Source organism: Dromiciops gliroides, chromosome 6, assembly GCF_019393635.1.
Source record: "Dromiciops gliroides isolate mDroGli1 chromosome 6, mDroGli1.pri, whole genome shotgun sequence".
Classification (NCBI taxonomy): Eukaryota; Metazoa; Chordata; class Mammalia; order Microbiotheria; family Microbiotheriidae; genus Dromiciops; species Dromiciops gliroides.
This window is the reverse complement of record NC_057866.1, coordinates 22,453,676-22,469,096: the sequence shown is the minus strand read 5'-3', so window position 1 is coordinate 22,469,096 and position 15,421 is coordinate 22,453,676. Positions and strand designations below refer to the sequence as shown.

The 15,421-nt window shown below is 43.8% G+C and overlaps 1 protein-coding gene across 2 annotated transcripts in view; it reads left to right on the top strand.

Moving 5' to 3' along the window:
* PTPRJ (protein tyrosine phosphatase receptor type J) overlaps positions 1 to 14,133 on the top strand; it is a 166,757-nt gene extending 152,624 nt beyond the window's left edge. For both annotated transcript variants that reach the window (XM_043971240.1, XM_043971239.1), the window contains exons 17-25: positions 149 to 157; positions 261 to 348; positions 1,580 to 1,670; positions 2,761 to 2,834; positions 2,950 to 3,084; positions 6,636 to 6,755; positions 7,603 to 7,763; positions 8,874 to 9,009; positions 12,400 to 14,133. In XM_043971240.1, the coding sequence (XP_043827175.1) occupies positions 149 to 157; positions 261 to 348; positions 1,580 to 1,670; positions 2,761 to 2,834; positions 2,950 to 3,084; positions 6,636 to 6,755; positions 7,603 to 7,763; positions 8,874 to 9,009; positions 12,400 to 12,558 (973 nt within the window). In that variant the 3' untranslated portion in view covers positions 12,559 to 14,133. The remainder of the gene's footprint in view (positions 1 to 148; positions 158 to 260; positions 349 to 1,579; positions 1,671 to 2,760; positions 2,835 to 2,949; positions 3,085 to 6,635; positions 6,756 to 7,602; positions 7,764 to 8,873; positions 9,010 to 12,399) is intronic.
* Positions 14,134 to 15,421: the final 1,288 nt, after the last annotated feature.

Sequence of the window (15,421 nt, the reverse complement as noted above, 5' to 3'; positions counted from 1 at the left end):
TGTACACATTTAAATATATAGAATATATTTAATTGTTCTTTGCAGAATAAACATTTTTAGTGAGCAGAATTATAATCGAGGGTTTTTTGTCTCTAAGCAATCATTTTCTAATTGTGTTTTTTTTTTTCTTCCTTCCTCTGTGGCAAAGACCTAAAAAGTAAGTAAATTCTAAGTATATCCCTAGCATGTGTCTTTGGCTCACACTTAGGTCACTAAGTGCTATGAGTTATGGCAGTTCTAATGACTGTTTCCCATTTCAGATCCAAGGTAATTAAAGTGGAGAACTTTGAATCCTACTTTAAGAAACAGCAGGCCGACTCCAACTGTGGTTTCGCAGAAGAGTATGAAGTATGTATCTCTAAGGAATCACATTTTATGTCGAGGGGCTTTTATTTCTTTATTTTGAATTCAGAGGAAACCCACCCACTTTGGTGTCAGAGAGAAGCTTTGCCAGCTTAGAGGAGGGCCCCACTTAGAAGGGAAGGGGCTGAGGGTACCAGTCAGCTTGTCTCCCAAAAGGAGGCTGGCATTCAACAGTCCACTGACTACAGTAGTGATGTGAAGGACCTTCCTTTCACAGTATGAGCAGGGGGCTGGAAGCCTGCCTCTGTCTTCCTCTTCCCTTGGCCTCCAGTTGTTTATCTGTGAATGAGTGGGCTGGCTGCTCTGAGTGCTGAAGTCTTTTAGGGCTGCCAGTTCTATGAGCCTCAGAATTTGGAATGAATATTCAGGTTGAATCTTCTCAATCTGTAAAGACTATTCAGAAGTGAAAGTTAAGACTGAGTCTCAAGTCAGTAGAATGTATTTCAGTATTTCACGGATCTGTGATTGATTTGGGCTAGGGCCTTCCTCTACCTCTACATATCCTACGACATCGTCGTGAAGTTGCAACAAAAAAGGCATCATTTAGTGGTGCTCGGGTTACAGATTTATGATTCCTCACCGAGCTCATCACTTGAAGTCTTGGATTTTTTGGTGTGATCTGCTAGTCCCTGTGCTTTGCTATTGTAGCCAATGAGACTCCAAGGGCTAAGGCATTGGGGCAGCTCTGTAATAGGGAATCACTAGACACACTCTGTAACACTGTGGGGGCCAGAGCTGGAAGGGACCTTTGGCATCAACCCTAACCAGCCATTTTACAGATGCGGAAACTGAGGCCTGAATAAGGTAGGTGACCTCAATGTCACATGTACTAAGTGTCAGGGCTGGAATTCCAATGCAGGCCCTCTGACTTGAGATCTAGGGCTTTTTTTTGCCCACCAAACTCTCTCTCTCTCTCTCTTTTTTTGGTTTTTTGGTTGGGCAATGAGGGTTATGTGACTTGCCCAAGGTCACACAGCTAATAAGTGTCAAGTGTCTGAGGCTGGATTTGAACTCGGGTCCTCCTGACTCCAGGGACAGTGCTCTATGCACTGTACCATCTAGCTGCCCCCAAACTCTCTCCCATTATTTTGCCCTCAATGAGGCAGTTCCTGAGCACCTGGAAGTCTGTGTTAGTGATATGATGTTGCCTCTCCGGATTATGTGGAAGCCCATGCTTTGGGGCATGTTTTTGAATGTTTATTCTCTTGTTTTTTAGGATCTAAAGCTCATTGGTGTTAATCAACCGAAGTTTGCAGCGGAGATTCCAGAAAATAGAGGAAAGAACCGATACAATAATGTCCTACCATGTATGTTGTTTCCTTTGCCTTATTGAACATATTGGCAATTTCTACCAGTCTTTTGCATCCATAATAGACTCATGGTGATGCTGGGTCTGTTGTAATCCTAGAAGTGCAGTCAACTCTTTGTTCTCCAACAACAATAACAACAAAACAACAAAAACAGCAAAAACAACTAGCACATACCTGGCTCTTTAAGGTTTCCAAAACACTGCATACATTATCTCATTTGATCCTCAGTTGAGGTTGAGAGAGATTTGCTCAGCGTCACATAGGTTAAGTGTCTAAGCTAGGATTTGAACTCGGGTCTTCTAGCTCTAAGTCACTACTTTACCGTGGAATCATCCCCTTTGTGAATTATACAGTGTAGTTTCTCTTTTTGTCAGCTTACTGAGACTGAAAGGAGATCCTTAAAAGGACATTAGTGGGAGTTAGGGTGTTTTTCTCTGGGGATGAGTGACCTTGGGTAGGTCACAACTTTCTGGGTCCTAAATTTCTTCAGATGTAAAACGAGAAGGTTGGGACTAGAAAACCTCCGAGATCCTTTCTAGTTCTATGTCTCTGAGGCCATCAGCAGCAAAGAGGCCCCAAAAGAAGAAAATGTGCTTGGAAGTAGTGCTATGCCAGTGGAATGGACCATCCCAGGAGATAGCAGATTCTTCTCCCAGTGCTACAAATCCCTAAGTGGGGTGGCTGCGATGGCCACTGATTTGAGTTCCTGTCCAGAGTCCTTCTCATGAAGTTAGCCATTGGACTAGGTGGCCTCAGATGTCCATTCCTACTCTAAGACCCTTCTCCTTTTGGTATTTCTAATAATTAAACTCTTTGAAAGGTGGCACAGGGGGTGGTTGGTGGTTGTGGAGAAGGTGTCTGAGACTGACCTAGGCTTTGGTGAGGCCCTTCCAGCTCTGTGAGCTGGCAGTGCTTTATGTTAATTATTGGTCATTGAAAATGACCTATTAGTATAGGCACATTCTTCCTTGAGGAAACTGTGGCTCTGTCTTCCCCCCTTCTAAATACTATGCTCTGTCATGACTAATTCTGTATGAATTTCCTGGAATAATGCTTCTATGATAATCATTTTCTTTTGTCGTTCCAGATGACATTTCCCGTGTGAAGCTTTCCATCCAAACCCAAGTGACTGATGATTACATCAATGCCAATTACATGCCAGTAAGTACTCCAGCGTTGGCATGGCATCATCTCCCTCAACCCCTACAACCTTTTAGAACCTTTCTTCATGGCTTTTACTTATTGAAAATGAAACCCCCCCCTTTTTTTTTTTTAGGGCTATTACTCTAAGAAGGACTTTATTGCCACTCAAGGACCCTTACCTAACACGCTGAAAGACTTTTGGCGTATGGTCTGGGAGAAAAATGTTTATTCTATTGTTATGTTGACCAAGTGTGTTGAACAGGGAAGGGTAAGTATCTTTTTTTTTTTGGGTGGGGGGGAGGTGAGACAATTTGGGTTAAGTGACTTGCCCAGGGTCACACAGCTAGTAAGTGTCAAGTGTCTGAGGCTGGATTTGAACTCAGGTCCTTCTGACTCCAGGGCCGGTGCTCTATCCACTGCGCCACCTAGCTGTCCCGGTAAGTATCTTTTTTTAAAAAATCAGCATCATCAAAAATTATTTTTTCCCCTTAAATAAGAGGAAGGCAAAAACCAAATTGAGCTATTACTGCCATAAATAGAAATATCTTGTTCTTTTGGATAGCCCCTTTTTCATTTTTATTTAAATTTGTTTTTGTTTTTTAAATTAAGCCAAGTCACCAAGCATTTTTCAAAGGGTCTGCTAAGTGCTGAATCCTGGGGATAAAAAGAAAAGCAAAAACAGTTCATGCCCCAAAGGAACTCAGAGTCTAATGGAAGAGACAATATACAAAGATAAATAAGATACATATATGATTAAAATCTAATGTGTGGGGGCAGCTAGATGGCGCAGTGATTAAGCACCGGCCCTGGATTCAGGAGTACCTGAGTTCAAATCCGGCCTCAGACACTTGACACTTACTAGCTGTGTGACCCTGGGCAAGTCACTTTACCCCCGTTGCCTGCAAAAAAAAAATTATAAAAAAAATAAAATCTAATGTGTGTATGTGTCCTTACCCCCGCCGCGCCCCCCTGTGTGGTGGGGAAATTAGTTAGTTAGGCTTTTAAGCATTTATTAAAGTATATTAGAAGTTAGGAGAGAGAGAGCACTTGCCTCTGAAAGAATAGAAAAAACCTTATATCAGATCTACACCTGGAGAGAGAGAAACAACTTCTTCACCTAGCCTGTCACGCTTCCAAAGAAAAAGAGTCCTATTCAGTTCCCCTGGAAGCCTCCAGTCAAACAGGAAGAGGGGTGGTCCCCACACACAGTTCCAAGCCAGTTGGCTGGTCTCATTCAAGTCCATTGATTGACATGACTTAAAGGCAGTCTATGAATAGAGGTAACTTTCAAGATGCCAATCTGACCTTCGAAACCTCAGAAAGGTCACCTCATGTCTTTTTCAGCAGGGGGCAGGGCCCAGGCCCCTGGTTCTCACTATATATGTATATATGTGTGTGTGTGTGTGTGTGTACATATACATACACACACACATATATATACATGCACATATATATGATGAATTGGAAATAATAAAGAAAGGGAATGAAGTAGCAATGAAGGAGACTGGTAAAGGCTTCTTGTAGAAGGTGGGATTTTATGTGAATCTTAGAGGAAGAGAGAAAAAATAGTAGGTGGAGATAAGGAGGGAGAATTCTAGGCATGGGGGACAATCAGCAAAAATGCTCAGAATTGGGAATTAAACATGAATTTTTTCCTTCCCATCCTGAACACCCCCCCTCCCCCAAAAGAAACAATAAGGAAAAAACCCTCATAAGAAATACGTATAGTTTAAGCAAGGCAGATCCCCATTTGCCATGAGCAACAATGTATGTCTTAGGCTCTATTTTGAATCTATCACCATTCCCTTGAGAAGTGAGTAATAGCTTTATCATCAGTAATCCAGTGTTGTGGTTTGTCACTGTATTGATCAGAGTTCTAAAGGCTTTCAAAGTTATTTTTCTTTAAAGTTGTTATTGTATAAATTCTTCTTTCACTTCTATTCACTTTGCTCTCCATTGGTTCATACAAGTCTTCCCAGTTTTCTCTGAAACTGTTTGTTTTGTCATTTCTTATGGTCCAATAATATTCTGTTACACTCATATACCATAGCCAGCTCCCGCTAAGTGGCTTTCATTTTTTCCCCCTCACTACTATGAAATGAACTGCTTTAAAAAAACACAACACAAACAAACAACTTAGGTCCCAGGATGACTATACATTACAATGCAACATGTCTTCTTATGCCAGGAGATCATAGTCTATGTCTTTTCCTTAATTACTTCATAGGAAGATTTATACAATCATTTAACTTGGAACTTTGTTCAATGATTTTTTTTTTTAATAAGCTCAGTAAAATTTGTGGAAGATGCATAGCAGGCTGAGATAATGATGTGACCCATAACATCAGTGAGTGCGTATTTATAGGACACTCCAGGAGGGAGTGGTTGGAAAGGAAGCCTGGACTCTCTTTCTCCAGATAGCAAGCAAGATTCTGCTAGGCGTACTTTTTTCCCCTCTAATTCCATTAAAAAAATTCACGATTTTGGGGGGCTGTTTTTACATTATAGTGATTTTTCAATATACTCCCTCCTCTGTATTGAATGGATGATTGAAAAAGCATGAATTAATCACTTACTTTATGCACTGGGTGTACAAGAGTTTACATTTTAAGGGCCGGGGGAGGGGTTGGAGACAACAGACATAGGGGATTGATGGCTAGGGAGGGGCACCTGGACTCAGGAAGTTACAGAGCTGGTGAGTGGGGATATAGTAGAGTCCATTGGCATACCCCTTCCCAGATCAATGGCAGAGCTGATCAAGAATCCAGAACCAGAAGGGGAAGGGGTTGGGAAGGTTGTAAAGGGGCAAAGTGGTTGGTGGGACTGTCAGGAGATGATTAGGGCCATCAGCAGTGAAGTGAAGCGGAGCCGGGGTCATCATCAATCAGAGCAAATGGGTATTAACTTCAGGGCATTGAACCTTCCCTTGTAACAAAAAATAGGTAAAACATACCATCGAAGCAACCAAGTTTACCAGCTTATATTCCATCCCTATTGAGAAAAGAGAGATGTTTGCCACATCTTTCCTCCAGAATGAAGCTTGTTCATTGCAATTATGCTTATTTTCTTGTAATGATGTTTGTGGATTCTCTTGTAAATATCTCTTGTAACATAAGGTGAATGAAACCATCACCAAACTAAGAGAATATTTTTGTATTCACAGAGATCAACTTTGTTTTTGTACTTTAAACCAGTAGAGTCCAATTAGTGGAGAATCTTCAACTTTATAGATTTTTCCTCCCAGGGATGGAAGTGGTTACTTTGGACTATGTTAAGCCTGTTTTCCTTTTTTTTCCCCTTAAACTTTTGTTAATACAGTTACCAGCTGGACCATCTGGATGGTCTTGATAATTTTCCATTTTGGGGGTGGGTTCTGGTGGTCTGGAGCTAAATTTCTTCATTTTCTCAGTTCCACCCACTATCTGTCATCTCTACCACCTTCTAAGGCACTAAAATAGTTGGACTTTGCAGCTATTTTTACTTTATTTAAAATCAACACTGACTTCACAGTGAGTGTGGTGTTGAGAGCCTTGAATGAGAGTCTAGTCTTTGTTTCTTTGCTCATTTCTTATTCTATCTGATGGGAACTTACCAGAAACAATCCTCTAATTTTGGTCACTGGTTGAAGCTTTTGGTTTTGTGGTGTGGTTTTCGGGGTGTGTTTTTTCCAAATTGTGCCCCTTGTACACTGAAGGATGGTCACCTCGCTAGTACTGGATCTCATGCCTTTGTTTTGTATTTGTATCTTCAGTGCTGTCTTCTTTCATGGAATAAGGACTTAATAAATGCTGATTGTGTTGATGCTGTATTTTGTTTTAGACCAAATGTGAGGAATACTGGCCTTCCAAACAAACCCAGAACTATGGGGATATAACTGTGGCCCTGACATCAGAAATCATTCTTCCAGAGTGGACGATCAGGGATTTCTCAGTGAAAAATGTGAGTAAGAGCTGAGGGACATCTCACAGCTTTCAAGTGGCCCGAGAGAGCCTCTAGTCCAGTCTCTTACAAGCTGGGGTCCCCTTTATATCATCTTCACCAAGTGGCCATTCAGACGCTGTTGGAAAATCACAAGGTGCCCTTGGACAGACTCCCTCTGCCTTTGCTATTGCTTAGCACTATAGATTTGATGTTTACCTGGAGTATGGGGTACACTTCTTGGTCCTCCTTAATCAAAAGAGTCTCCTGAAAAAAACCAACAAACAACTAACTGGAAAAGCATTTTTTGAGGAAAAAAAATCTTAGTATCAATTGTTATTTCATCACCTCAGTGATTGCCCAGCCTACTCTTTTTTTTTTTTTTTTGGTGAGGCAATTGGGTTAAGTGACTTGCCAGGGTCACACAGCTAGTAAGTATCAAGTGTCTGAGGCCGGATTTGAACTCAGATCCTCCCAACTCCAGGGCTGGTGCTCTATCCACTGCGCCACCTAGCTGCCCCGCCCAGCCTACTCTTGAAGGCTTTGAGTTACAGGATAACCTCCTCCCTATGTTGGCAGTGGATGTTCCTTCATTTGGGTGTTCCCTACACCGATAAAAACACTGGCCTGTACCCCAAAGCCTTCCTCGCTGCCTTCCCATAAGATATGAATCGCCATTATTATTTCATTTATATTAACTAGTTAATAATTAGCATTAACAGTATGAATTTAGCAGCATTTTAGTAGAAATTTGGGATTATACTTCCATTGAAGGCCTAGAGTTTTCAGCTCTCCCCAAGAGCTCCCTAACTTGTGAACGCTCCTTGCTGAACTACCATCTTTCTCCATGGCTTCTCTTGCTTGGCAGAGCAAGACCAGTGAGAGCCACCCTCTGCGCCAGTTCCACTTTACTTCCTGGCCTGATCACGGTGTGCCGGATACCACAGACCTGCTCGTCAACTTCCGATACCTGGTCAATGATTACATGAAGCAGAGCCCTCCGGAGTCTCCTGTGCTGGTACACTGCAGGTACGGTGGCCTACCCCATTTTCATTCCAAGAGGCATTTTGTACTCTGTGTCTCTGAAGTGGAAGGGATCCTACAGGCTGTCTGGGCCAGTCCCCTCATTTTTTTTTTTTTGGTGGGGCAGTGAGGGTTAAGTGACTTGCCCAGGGTCACACAGCTAGTAAGTATCAAGTGGCCGAGGCTGGATTTGAACTCAGGTCTTCCTGAAATCAAGGCCAGTATTTCATCCATTGCGCCATCTAGCTGTCCCTAGTCCCCTCATTTTACAGATGGAGAGAACTCGGGTGTGGAGATTTTGCGTGATTTGTCTATGGTCACATGGAGCAAACAGAAGTGACAGAGGCAGGATGTGAGGCTATAGCCTTTGACTTTAATGCCAGCACTGCCTTTCCACTGTACCACATGACCTCCGTCCATTCTCGATTCTACAATGTCCCAAGTGGTTATCCAGCCTCGGCTGGAAGATCTGATTAATTTCTGAGGCGGGCAGTTTCAGTCTTGGAAAGCTGCGATTCCTGGGAAGTTCCCCTTTGCAAAGAGACACATTTAGACTCGATGTAACTCCTGCCCATTGCTGCTAATTCTGCTTTTTGGAGGCCTCTTGTCTCTCTGATAGCCCTTCAAATATCTGAAGACAGTTGGTGAGGACTCCACTTTGCCCCATTCCCAAATCTTCTCTTCTCCAGACTCAACATATCTAGTTACTTCACACAATACTTAATGGCATGCATTCAGGCCCTTCGCTACTTCCATTGCCTTCCTTGGACACTCTCCAGGGTATCAATGTCACAAGTGAACATCGTCCTTCAGAGTGCTCAGGGTACTGAGGGATGATTAACCCCCCCAGTCCTGGATCTCACGGGGTGGCCCTCCAGCTGCCAGCAGCAAATCTCGTATGCAAGACCCTTCCAAGGTGGGGAGAAAGACTTCATCAGGGTAGAGAAGAACAACTTTTGAGGGAGTGCATGGGTGTGTCTGAGGCTTCCCTGTTTGTAGGATCCTATGATCTGTTTGGGAAGGGCTGGGGAGGCCGTCACGGACCAATTTTAGGTCCTGAAGAGAAAAAACTGTTGTTTGGTGATGTGACACTCATGTGTGTGTTCTTTCTTCCAGCGCTGGAGTTGGCAGGACAGGTACATTCATTGCCATAGACAGACTCATCCATCAGATGGAGAATGAGAATGCCGTAGACGTGTATGGGATTGTGTATGACCTCCGCCTGCATCGGCCTCTGATGGTGCAGACAGAGGTATGGGCCGAGGGGGAGGGAAAGGGGAGCAGGGAGAGCGACACTCTGCCCTCTAGTGGTGGCCCGATCTCCCTTTTGGAAACTTGGGGGCGTAGCTAAGAGACTGACTCACCTGGTGGCCTCACTCGGGGCCTGTCACATAGCAAATGAGTAATAAACTTGGATTGATTTGACTGAAAATTGGGGCAGTGGCAGCAAATCTAGGGGTTAAGGTTTATGCTTCATGGAGAGGTTGGACGACACATTTCTATTCACTGAACACTTAGAGTCAGTAAGCATTTATTAGGCACCTACTGTGTGCCGGGCACTATGCTAAGGGCTCAAGATACAAAGAAGAGCAAAAACCAGTCCCTGCCCTCCTAATCTACAAAGTCCTAGGCCTATAGCGCCACAAGATTGAAATAGAAAAGATGAAAGCACTGTCCTCCGAGATTGGGCTTCTTCACCCTGGGTTTGTGAATTCGTTGGTTTGTTTTTAGTATTTTAACAGCTATTTCAGTGTCACTGGTTTCCTTTATAAGCCTATGGAGTTTATGTTATGCATTTACAAACATGATTCTAAGAGGGGGCCCATGGGATCCACCAGGCTACAGGAGATGTCCTTGCCACACAGAAAAGCTTAAGAGCCCCTAATGAAGACCAAAGGTTTATTTGATGAAGTAACATATTGACAGGCCAGTGCCATTTCCGTAGTGTGCCCAGGAAGCATTGTCTCCAAGTGGGCAGAGTGCCAGCCCAAAGGACTGGATACACACTTAGGAGCTGTAGTCGGGCTGTTGAATTTGGTCTTGCCTGGGCTCAAAGGCTTCTCTCAGGTGCCCCCTCCTTCATGACACCTTCCCTTGTCTCTCCCATCCGGAAGTGTCCTCTCCTTCCACAAGGTTTTCTGATCACAACAGCAACAATCACCATATAGTGATTTCAAGTTTGCAAAATGCTTTTCCATATTATCTGTTTGGATCCTCAAAACAACCATCTAAAGGAGATGTTGTTATTATCCCTGTTCTACTGATAAGGAAATTAAGGCTCAGAAATTTTCAATCCTATATCTAGGGTCGGACAGCTAGTAGGTAGTTGAGGAAGGATTTGAACTCGGCTTTCCTGACTCTCTTTGTCCACCCTCCTCCCTGGCTGCTTTCTAAGCATGCTATCTGAATCTCTTGAGACCACGGTGGTAGAGCAGAAGCACCTGCCCACCAGGGTTGGTACGCCAGCATTGCCACTTCATGATGGGGTGTTGTTTGTGAGGAACAACTGGAAAGACAATTTGGCTAATCTGGAGGATCCAGGAGAAAAGGGAGTAATGTATGATGAGTTGGGGAAGGTAGGTTGAGGATAGGTTGTGATTGCAGATTTTGATTTGGAAGGGACCTTAGAGGTCATTGAGTCCAGCCCCCCACTATTCACCATGTTTCCTAGCTGCCCCTTCCAGCCTATGTGACTTTGGCCAGGTTGTTTTCCTGGTCTGAACCTTAATGTACTTATTCTTTTTTTTTTTTTTTAAGTGAGGCAATTGGGGTTAAGTGACTTGCCCAGGGTCACACAGCTAGTAAGTGTTAAGTGTCTGAGGCCAGATTTGAACTCAGGTCCTCTTGACTCCAGGGCTGGTGCTCTATCCACTGCGCCACCTAGCTGCCCCCCAATGTACTTACTCTTAAAATGGAGATGAGGTCACTTGCTGTATTAGGTAACTCAGTCCTATTGTATCAAAATGCTTCAAAGACCTTTATGCAATTTAGCTATTACTAAGACTTTTTCTTTTTTTTGGGCAGGGCAATGAGGGTTATGTAACTTACCCAAGGTCCCACAGCTAATAAGTGTCAAGTGTCTGAGGCTGGATTTGAACTCAGGTCCTCCTGAATCCAGGGCCGGTGCTTCATCCACTGCGCCACCTAGCTGTCCCCTATTACTAAGACTTTGAAAGGCACATAGTGTGTCCTTGGGGAGCCTTCTCTTACCTAGAAGAAAACTGCAGATCTAGCCTATTGTTGGTAAGGAGAAAGATGTAGGCACCCTTTTTTACTACTAAATCAAATGTCATTGAATGAAGCATCTCATTCTCTGGGCTGGTTCGTTTCCTAAGCCCTTCCTGTGTGCAGAGGCCCTGGGGGGACAAAGGTACAAACTCTTAGCCTCTTCCCCAAGGTGCTTCCATTCTGTTGAGGGCACACAGCAGGTACACATTTATAGAATGCATGTATGACACATGGAAGGTCATTTGGGGCACTTAGTAGTTGAGGGGAGTGGACATGGTCTCAGGGAGAAGATGTTGCTTGCCCCATGTCTTGAAGGAAATGGATTCTTAGAGGCAGGGAGTACAATCTAGGCACCAGGTCAATGGGGGCAGGGAGGACAGCCAGGGCAAAAGCCCAGGGATGGAGGATGGAGGATGGAGTGTCACGTTGTGAAGACCAGTAGGTAAGACGGTTTGTCTGGCCCGCACAGTACAGGACGGGGAATGATGTCGGAGGAGTCTGGGAAGGTAGCTAGGGGAGGGCCGCGGGGAGAGAGTACAAATATTTGGCCCCACATCTACAGCTGAGATAACTTTTAGATGGCTTCTAAGGTCCCTTCCAACTCTGCTCACAACCTGGCCCATACCTACCTTCCCCCCTCATCACCCATTGCTCCATATCCCACTGCATCCTACAGTCCAACCAAGCTGTCTTTCCACTTGTTCCTCACAAACAACAGTCCAGCATGTCTTTCTAGAAGTAGAAAGAGCACTGGTTTTGGAGTCAGAGGATATGTGCTCAAAGGCTACTCTTTTTTTTTTTTTTTTTGCAGGGCTGTGGGGGTTAAGTGACTTGTCCAGGGTCACACAGCTAGTAAGTGTGAAGTGTCTGAGGCCGGATTTGAACTCAGGTCCTCCTGAATCCAGGGCCGGTGCTTTATCCACTGTACCACCTAGCTGCCCCTCAAAGGCTACTCTTGACACTACCTGTATGCCTTGGGCAAGGTACTAGGCCTCAGTTTCTTGAGCTGTAAAATGAGGGTGCAGGGTAGATGGTCTCTGAGCCTTTCTAATTCTCAATCTGTCATCCCTCAGGGAGCTTACCGTCTAGTAGGGGGTTAAGTCACCCACACAGGTATGTTAGCATTGCATGATAAGTGCTTAAGAGAAGAGCAGAATTCAGCACTTGGAGAGCTCCTAGAGGGATAGTCATTCATTATCCTCTGGGAATCAGAGAAGGAATTCTGGAGGAGTTGAGCTTTACAGGATGGGTAGAAATTTGGCAGGTGAAGGGAAGAGAGATAGAGACTTTTATTCCAGCTCTGGGGACTGAGTATATTTTCTGCTCGTGTTCCATACCCATTTTCAAACCTGCTTTCCTGCTGACATCAGCGAAACTCCTGATTATTGTTTTTCTCTTCCATTTTCTTGGTCAGGATCAGTATGTCTTCCTCAATCAGTGCGTTTGGGATATTATCAAATCCCAGAAAGACTCCAAAGCTGATCTCATCTACCAAAACACGACGGCCATGACCATCTACGAGAACCTCGCGCCAATGACTGCTTTTGGGAAGACGAATGGTTACATTGCTTAATTCCAAAGGAAAACCTTCCTGCCCAGGACTTCCTGGGTCTGGCGCCCCCACAGCAAAGGGAAACGAATGCACTGTTGTGGATATGTTTTTATATGTACAGTGTCTTAATTTGTGTGTGCGTGTGCGTGTGCGCGTGTGTGTGCGTGTGTGTGTATATTCTGTTTGGTTATGACCAATCTTGAAGGCTTGAAGATACACATGTAAGAAAATGCAAACAAGATGTTGGACTTCAGGGACTGTGGCTGAGTAAACCAACTACATTCTGGATTAAGAATAGGATGAGTTGACTTTTTCCTTGGGGGTTGCAGACCAATGAGGAAAAGTGAGCTGCAAATCTTTTCCCCCCTCTTCTTTCTAAAGGACACATGTGTGTTCTCTCTCTTTCTCTCTCTCCCTCTCTCTCTCTCTCTCTCTCTCTCTCTCTCTCTCTCTCTCTCTCTCTCTTTTTTAAATGAGCAAACTCTTTTATATGGTTCACATTCTGAAGCCAAGATTGTGTTGAGTTGACTATATTTTGAGGATCAGAAGTCTATTTTTACCTACTGTATCTTGGGATCTCACTGATGGATAAATGCATAATTTTGGTTGTTTATAGTGTCAAGAGGGAGATGTGGTATCTCTCCTCCATGTGGATTTTATATTTAAACATGTGCCTTTCCCAATTACGCTTCCGTAGGCAAAAATCAGTAGATATCTATATTTTTATATTGAATCTCATAATTGGAATATACATTATATTTAAAAATAGATTAGTAGAAAAGGCCCAGCCTTTTCAGTGCCATTCCTATGGTCTTTTTTAAAGCAATCTTTCCTTCCCTCTTTCTTTTTTTTTCTTATCTCTCCCTCCGTCTTTCCTCCCTCCCTATCTTCTCACTTCTTCCTCCCTTTCTTTCTCCCTTCTCATCTTTTTTCCCCCTTTGTCTCCTGTCTTATTTCCCCTGCCCCCTCTTTAGTATATTTGACTTCACTTCCCTTCCCTAGTTTCTTCCCAAAGACTTGGTTCCTCTTGTCTCCTCAGCCCCTGAGTGGCTGGGCGGGAGTAGACCCGAGCTCTCTGCCCCCGTAGTGACGCAGCCCCGCTTGCCCAGACTGGGCTCTTTTGTTGTTTCTGTGTTTGGTAAGAAGGATTATTTAAAGGTGCAATATGTGATGTAGTGATTCATGATGCTCTATGTTTTTCAGTAGAGATTTACTCAGGTTGGTATTTTATGTGTGTCTTTTTTTTTTTTTTAAGAAAATAATGCGTGTGATTCTGTGAAAACTTCTGTGTAACGATCAGTGTCCAATCAGGCCCCCTCTCCCTCCCCAAAGTCCACTGGCTCTTGTCTCTACTGCAGTGACCTGCATTGATATCTACTGTATATATATCAAACTCTTGTGAGTCAGAACTGAGGTGTAAAAAATTTGAATTTGTATCAAAGATGTAATTATTATTTTAAAAAATTCTTTTCAATACACTGCTGCTGTCATGACTTTGCTCTGTTTCAAATATCAATTTGGGTAGGCAGGTGTCAAATGTGCGTTTCTTGAGAATGCAAGAATTAAATGTGGATGTTTTTATTTTTTATTTTTTAATTTTTTTTATGTGGACTTACTTTCTTGTTTTTTTTTCAGGGCAATGAGGGTTAATTGACTTGCCCAGGGTCTCACAGCTAGTAAGTGCCAAGTGTCTGAGGCCGGATTTGAACTCAGGTCCTCCTGAATCCAGGGCCGGTGCTTTATCCACTGTGCCATCTAGCTGCCCCGAGCATCTAACCCATAGGATTATTATTATTATTTTTTTTGGTGAGGCAATTGGGGTTAAGTGACTTGCCCAGGGTTACACAGCTAGTAAGTATTAAGTGCCTGAGACTGGATTTGAATTCGGGTCCTCCTGAACCCAGGGCAGGTGCTTTATCCACTGTGCCACCTAGCTGCCTCTTATGTGGACTTACTGTCTTTTTTTTTTAATTGAGGCAATTGGGGTTAAGTGATTTGCCCAGGGTCACACAGCTAGTAAGTGTTAAGTGTCTGAGGTTGGATTTGAACTCAGGTCCTCCAGACTCCAGGGCCGGTGCTCTATCCACTGCGCCACCTAGCTGCCCCTTGGACTTTTTTTTTTTTTTTTTTGGTGGGGCCATGGGGGTTAAGTGACTTGCCCAGGGTCACACAGCTAGTAAGTGTAAAGTGGCTGAGGCCAGATTTGAACTCAGGTACTCCTGATTCCAGGGCTGGTGCTTTATACACTGCACCACCTAGCTGCCCTTGGACTTACTTTCAATGGCATCTGGTTTGGAAATGCCTCAGGGTGTCAAGAAGGAAGGATCTGGCATTGGTGGTGGGGTTGTATTTTTTTTTTTTTGCTCCCGGGATTGACAGAGGGCAGTTTAGGTAGGGCAGCACTCAGTAGTGCTGGACCTGGAGTTAGCAAGATTTAAGTTCAAATCTAGCCTCAGGCATTTACTAGCTGTATGATGATCCTGGGCAAGTCATTTAACCTCTGTCTTCCTCATCTGCAAAGAGGGCACAATAACTATAACACCATCTCCCAGGGTTGTGAGGGTAAAATGAGATATTTGTAAACCTTGAAATACTACATAAAGTATGATTATTGTGGTTTGTGTGTGTGTGTGTGTGTGTGTGTGTGTGTGTGGGGCAGTTGGGGTTAAGTGACTTGTCCAGGGTCACACAGCTAGTAAGTGTCAAGGGTCTGAGGCTGGATTTGAACTCAGGTCCTTCTGAATCCAGGGCTGGTGCTCTGTCTACAAAGTATGATTATTGTTAAAAGCATTTGGGGTGGAAACTCTTCAAGTAGGCATGATTATCTCCAGGGTCTCATGAAAGAATAACACAAAGTCCCACCAGTTGGGTGACCTTTTCCCCT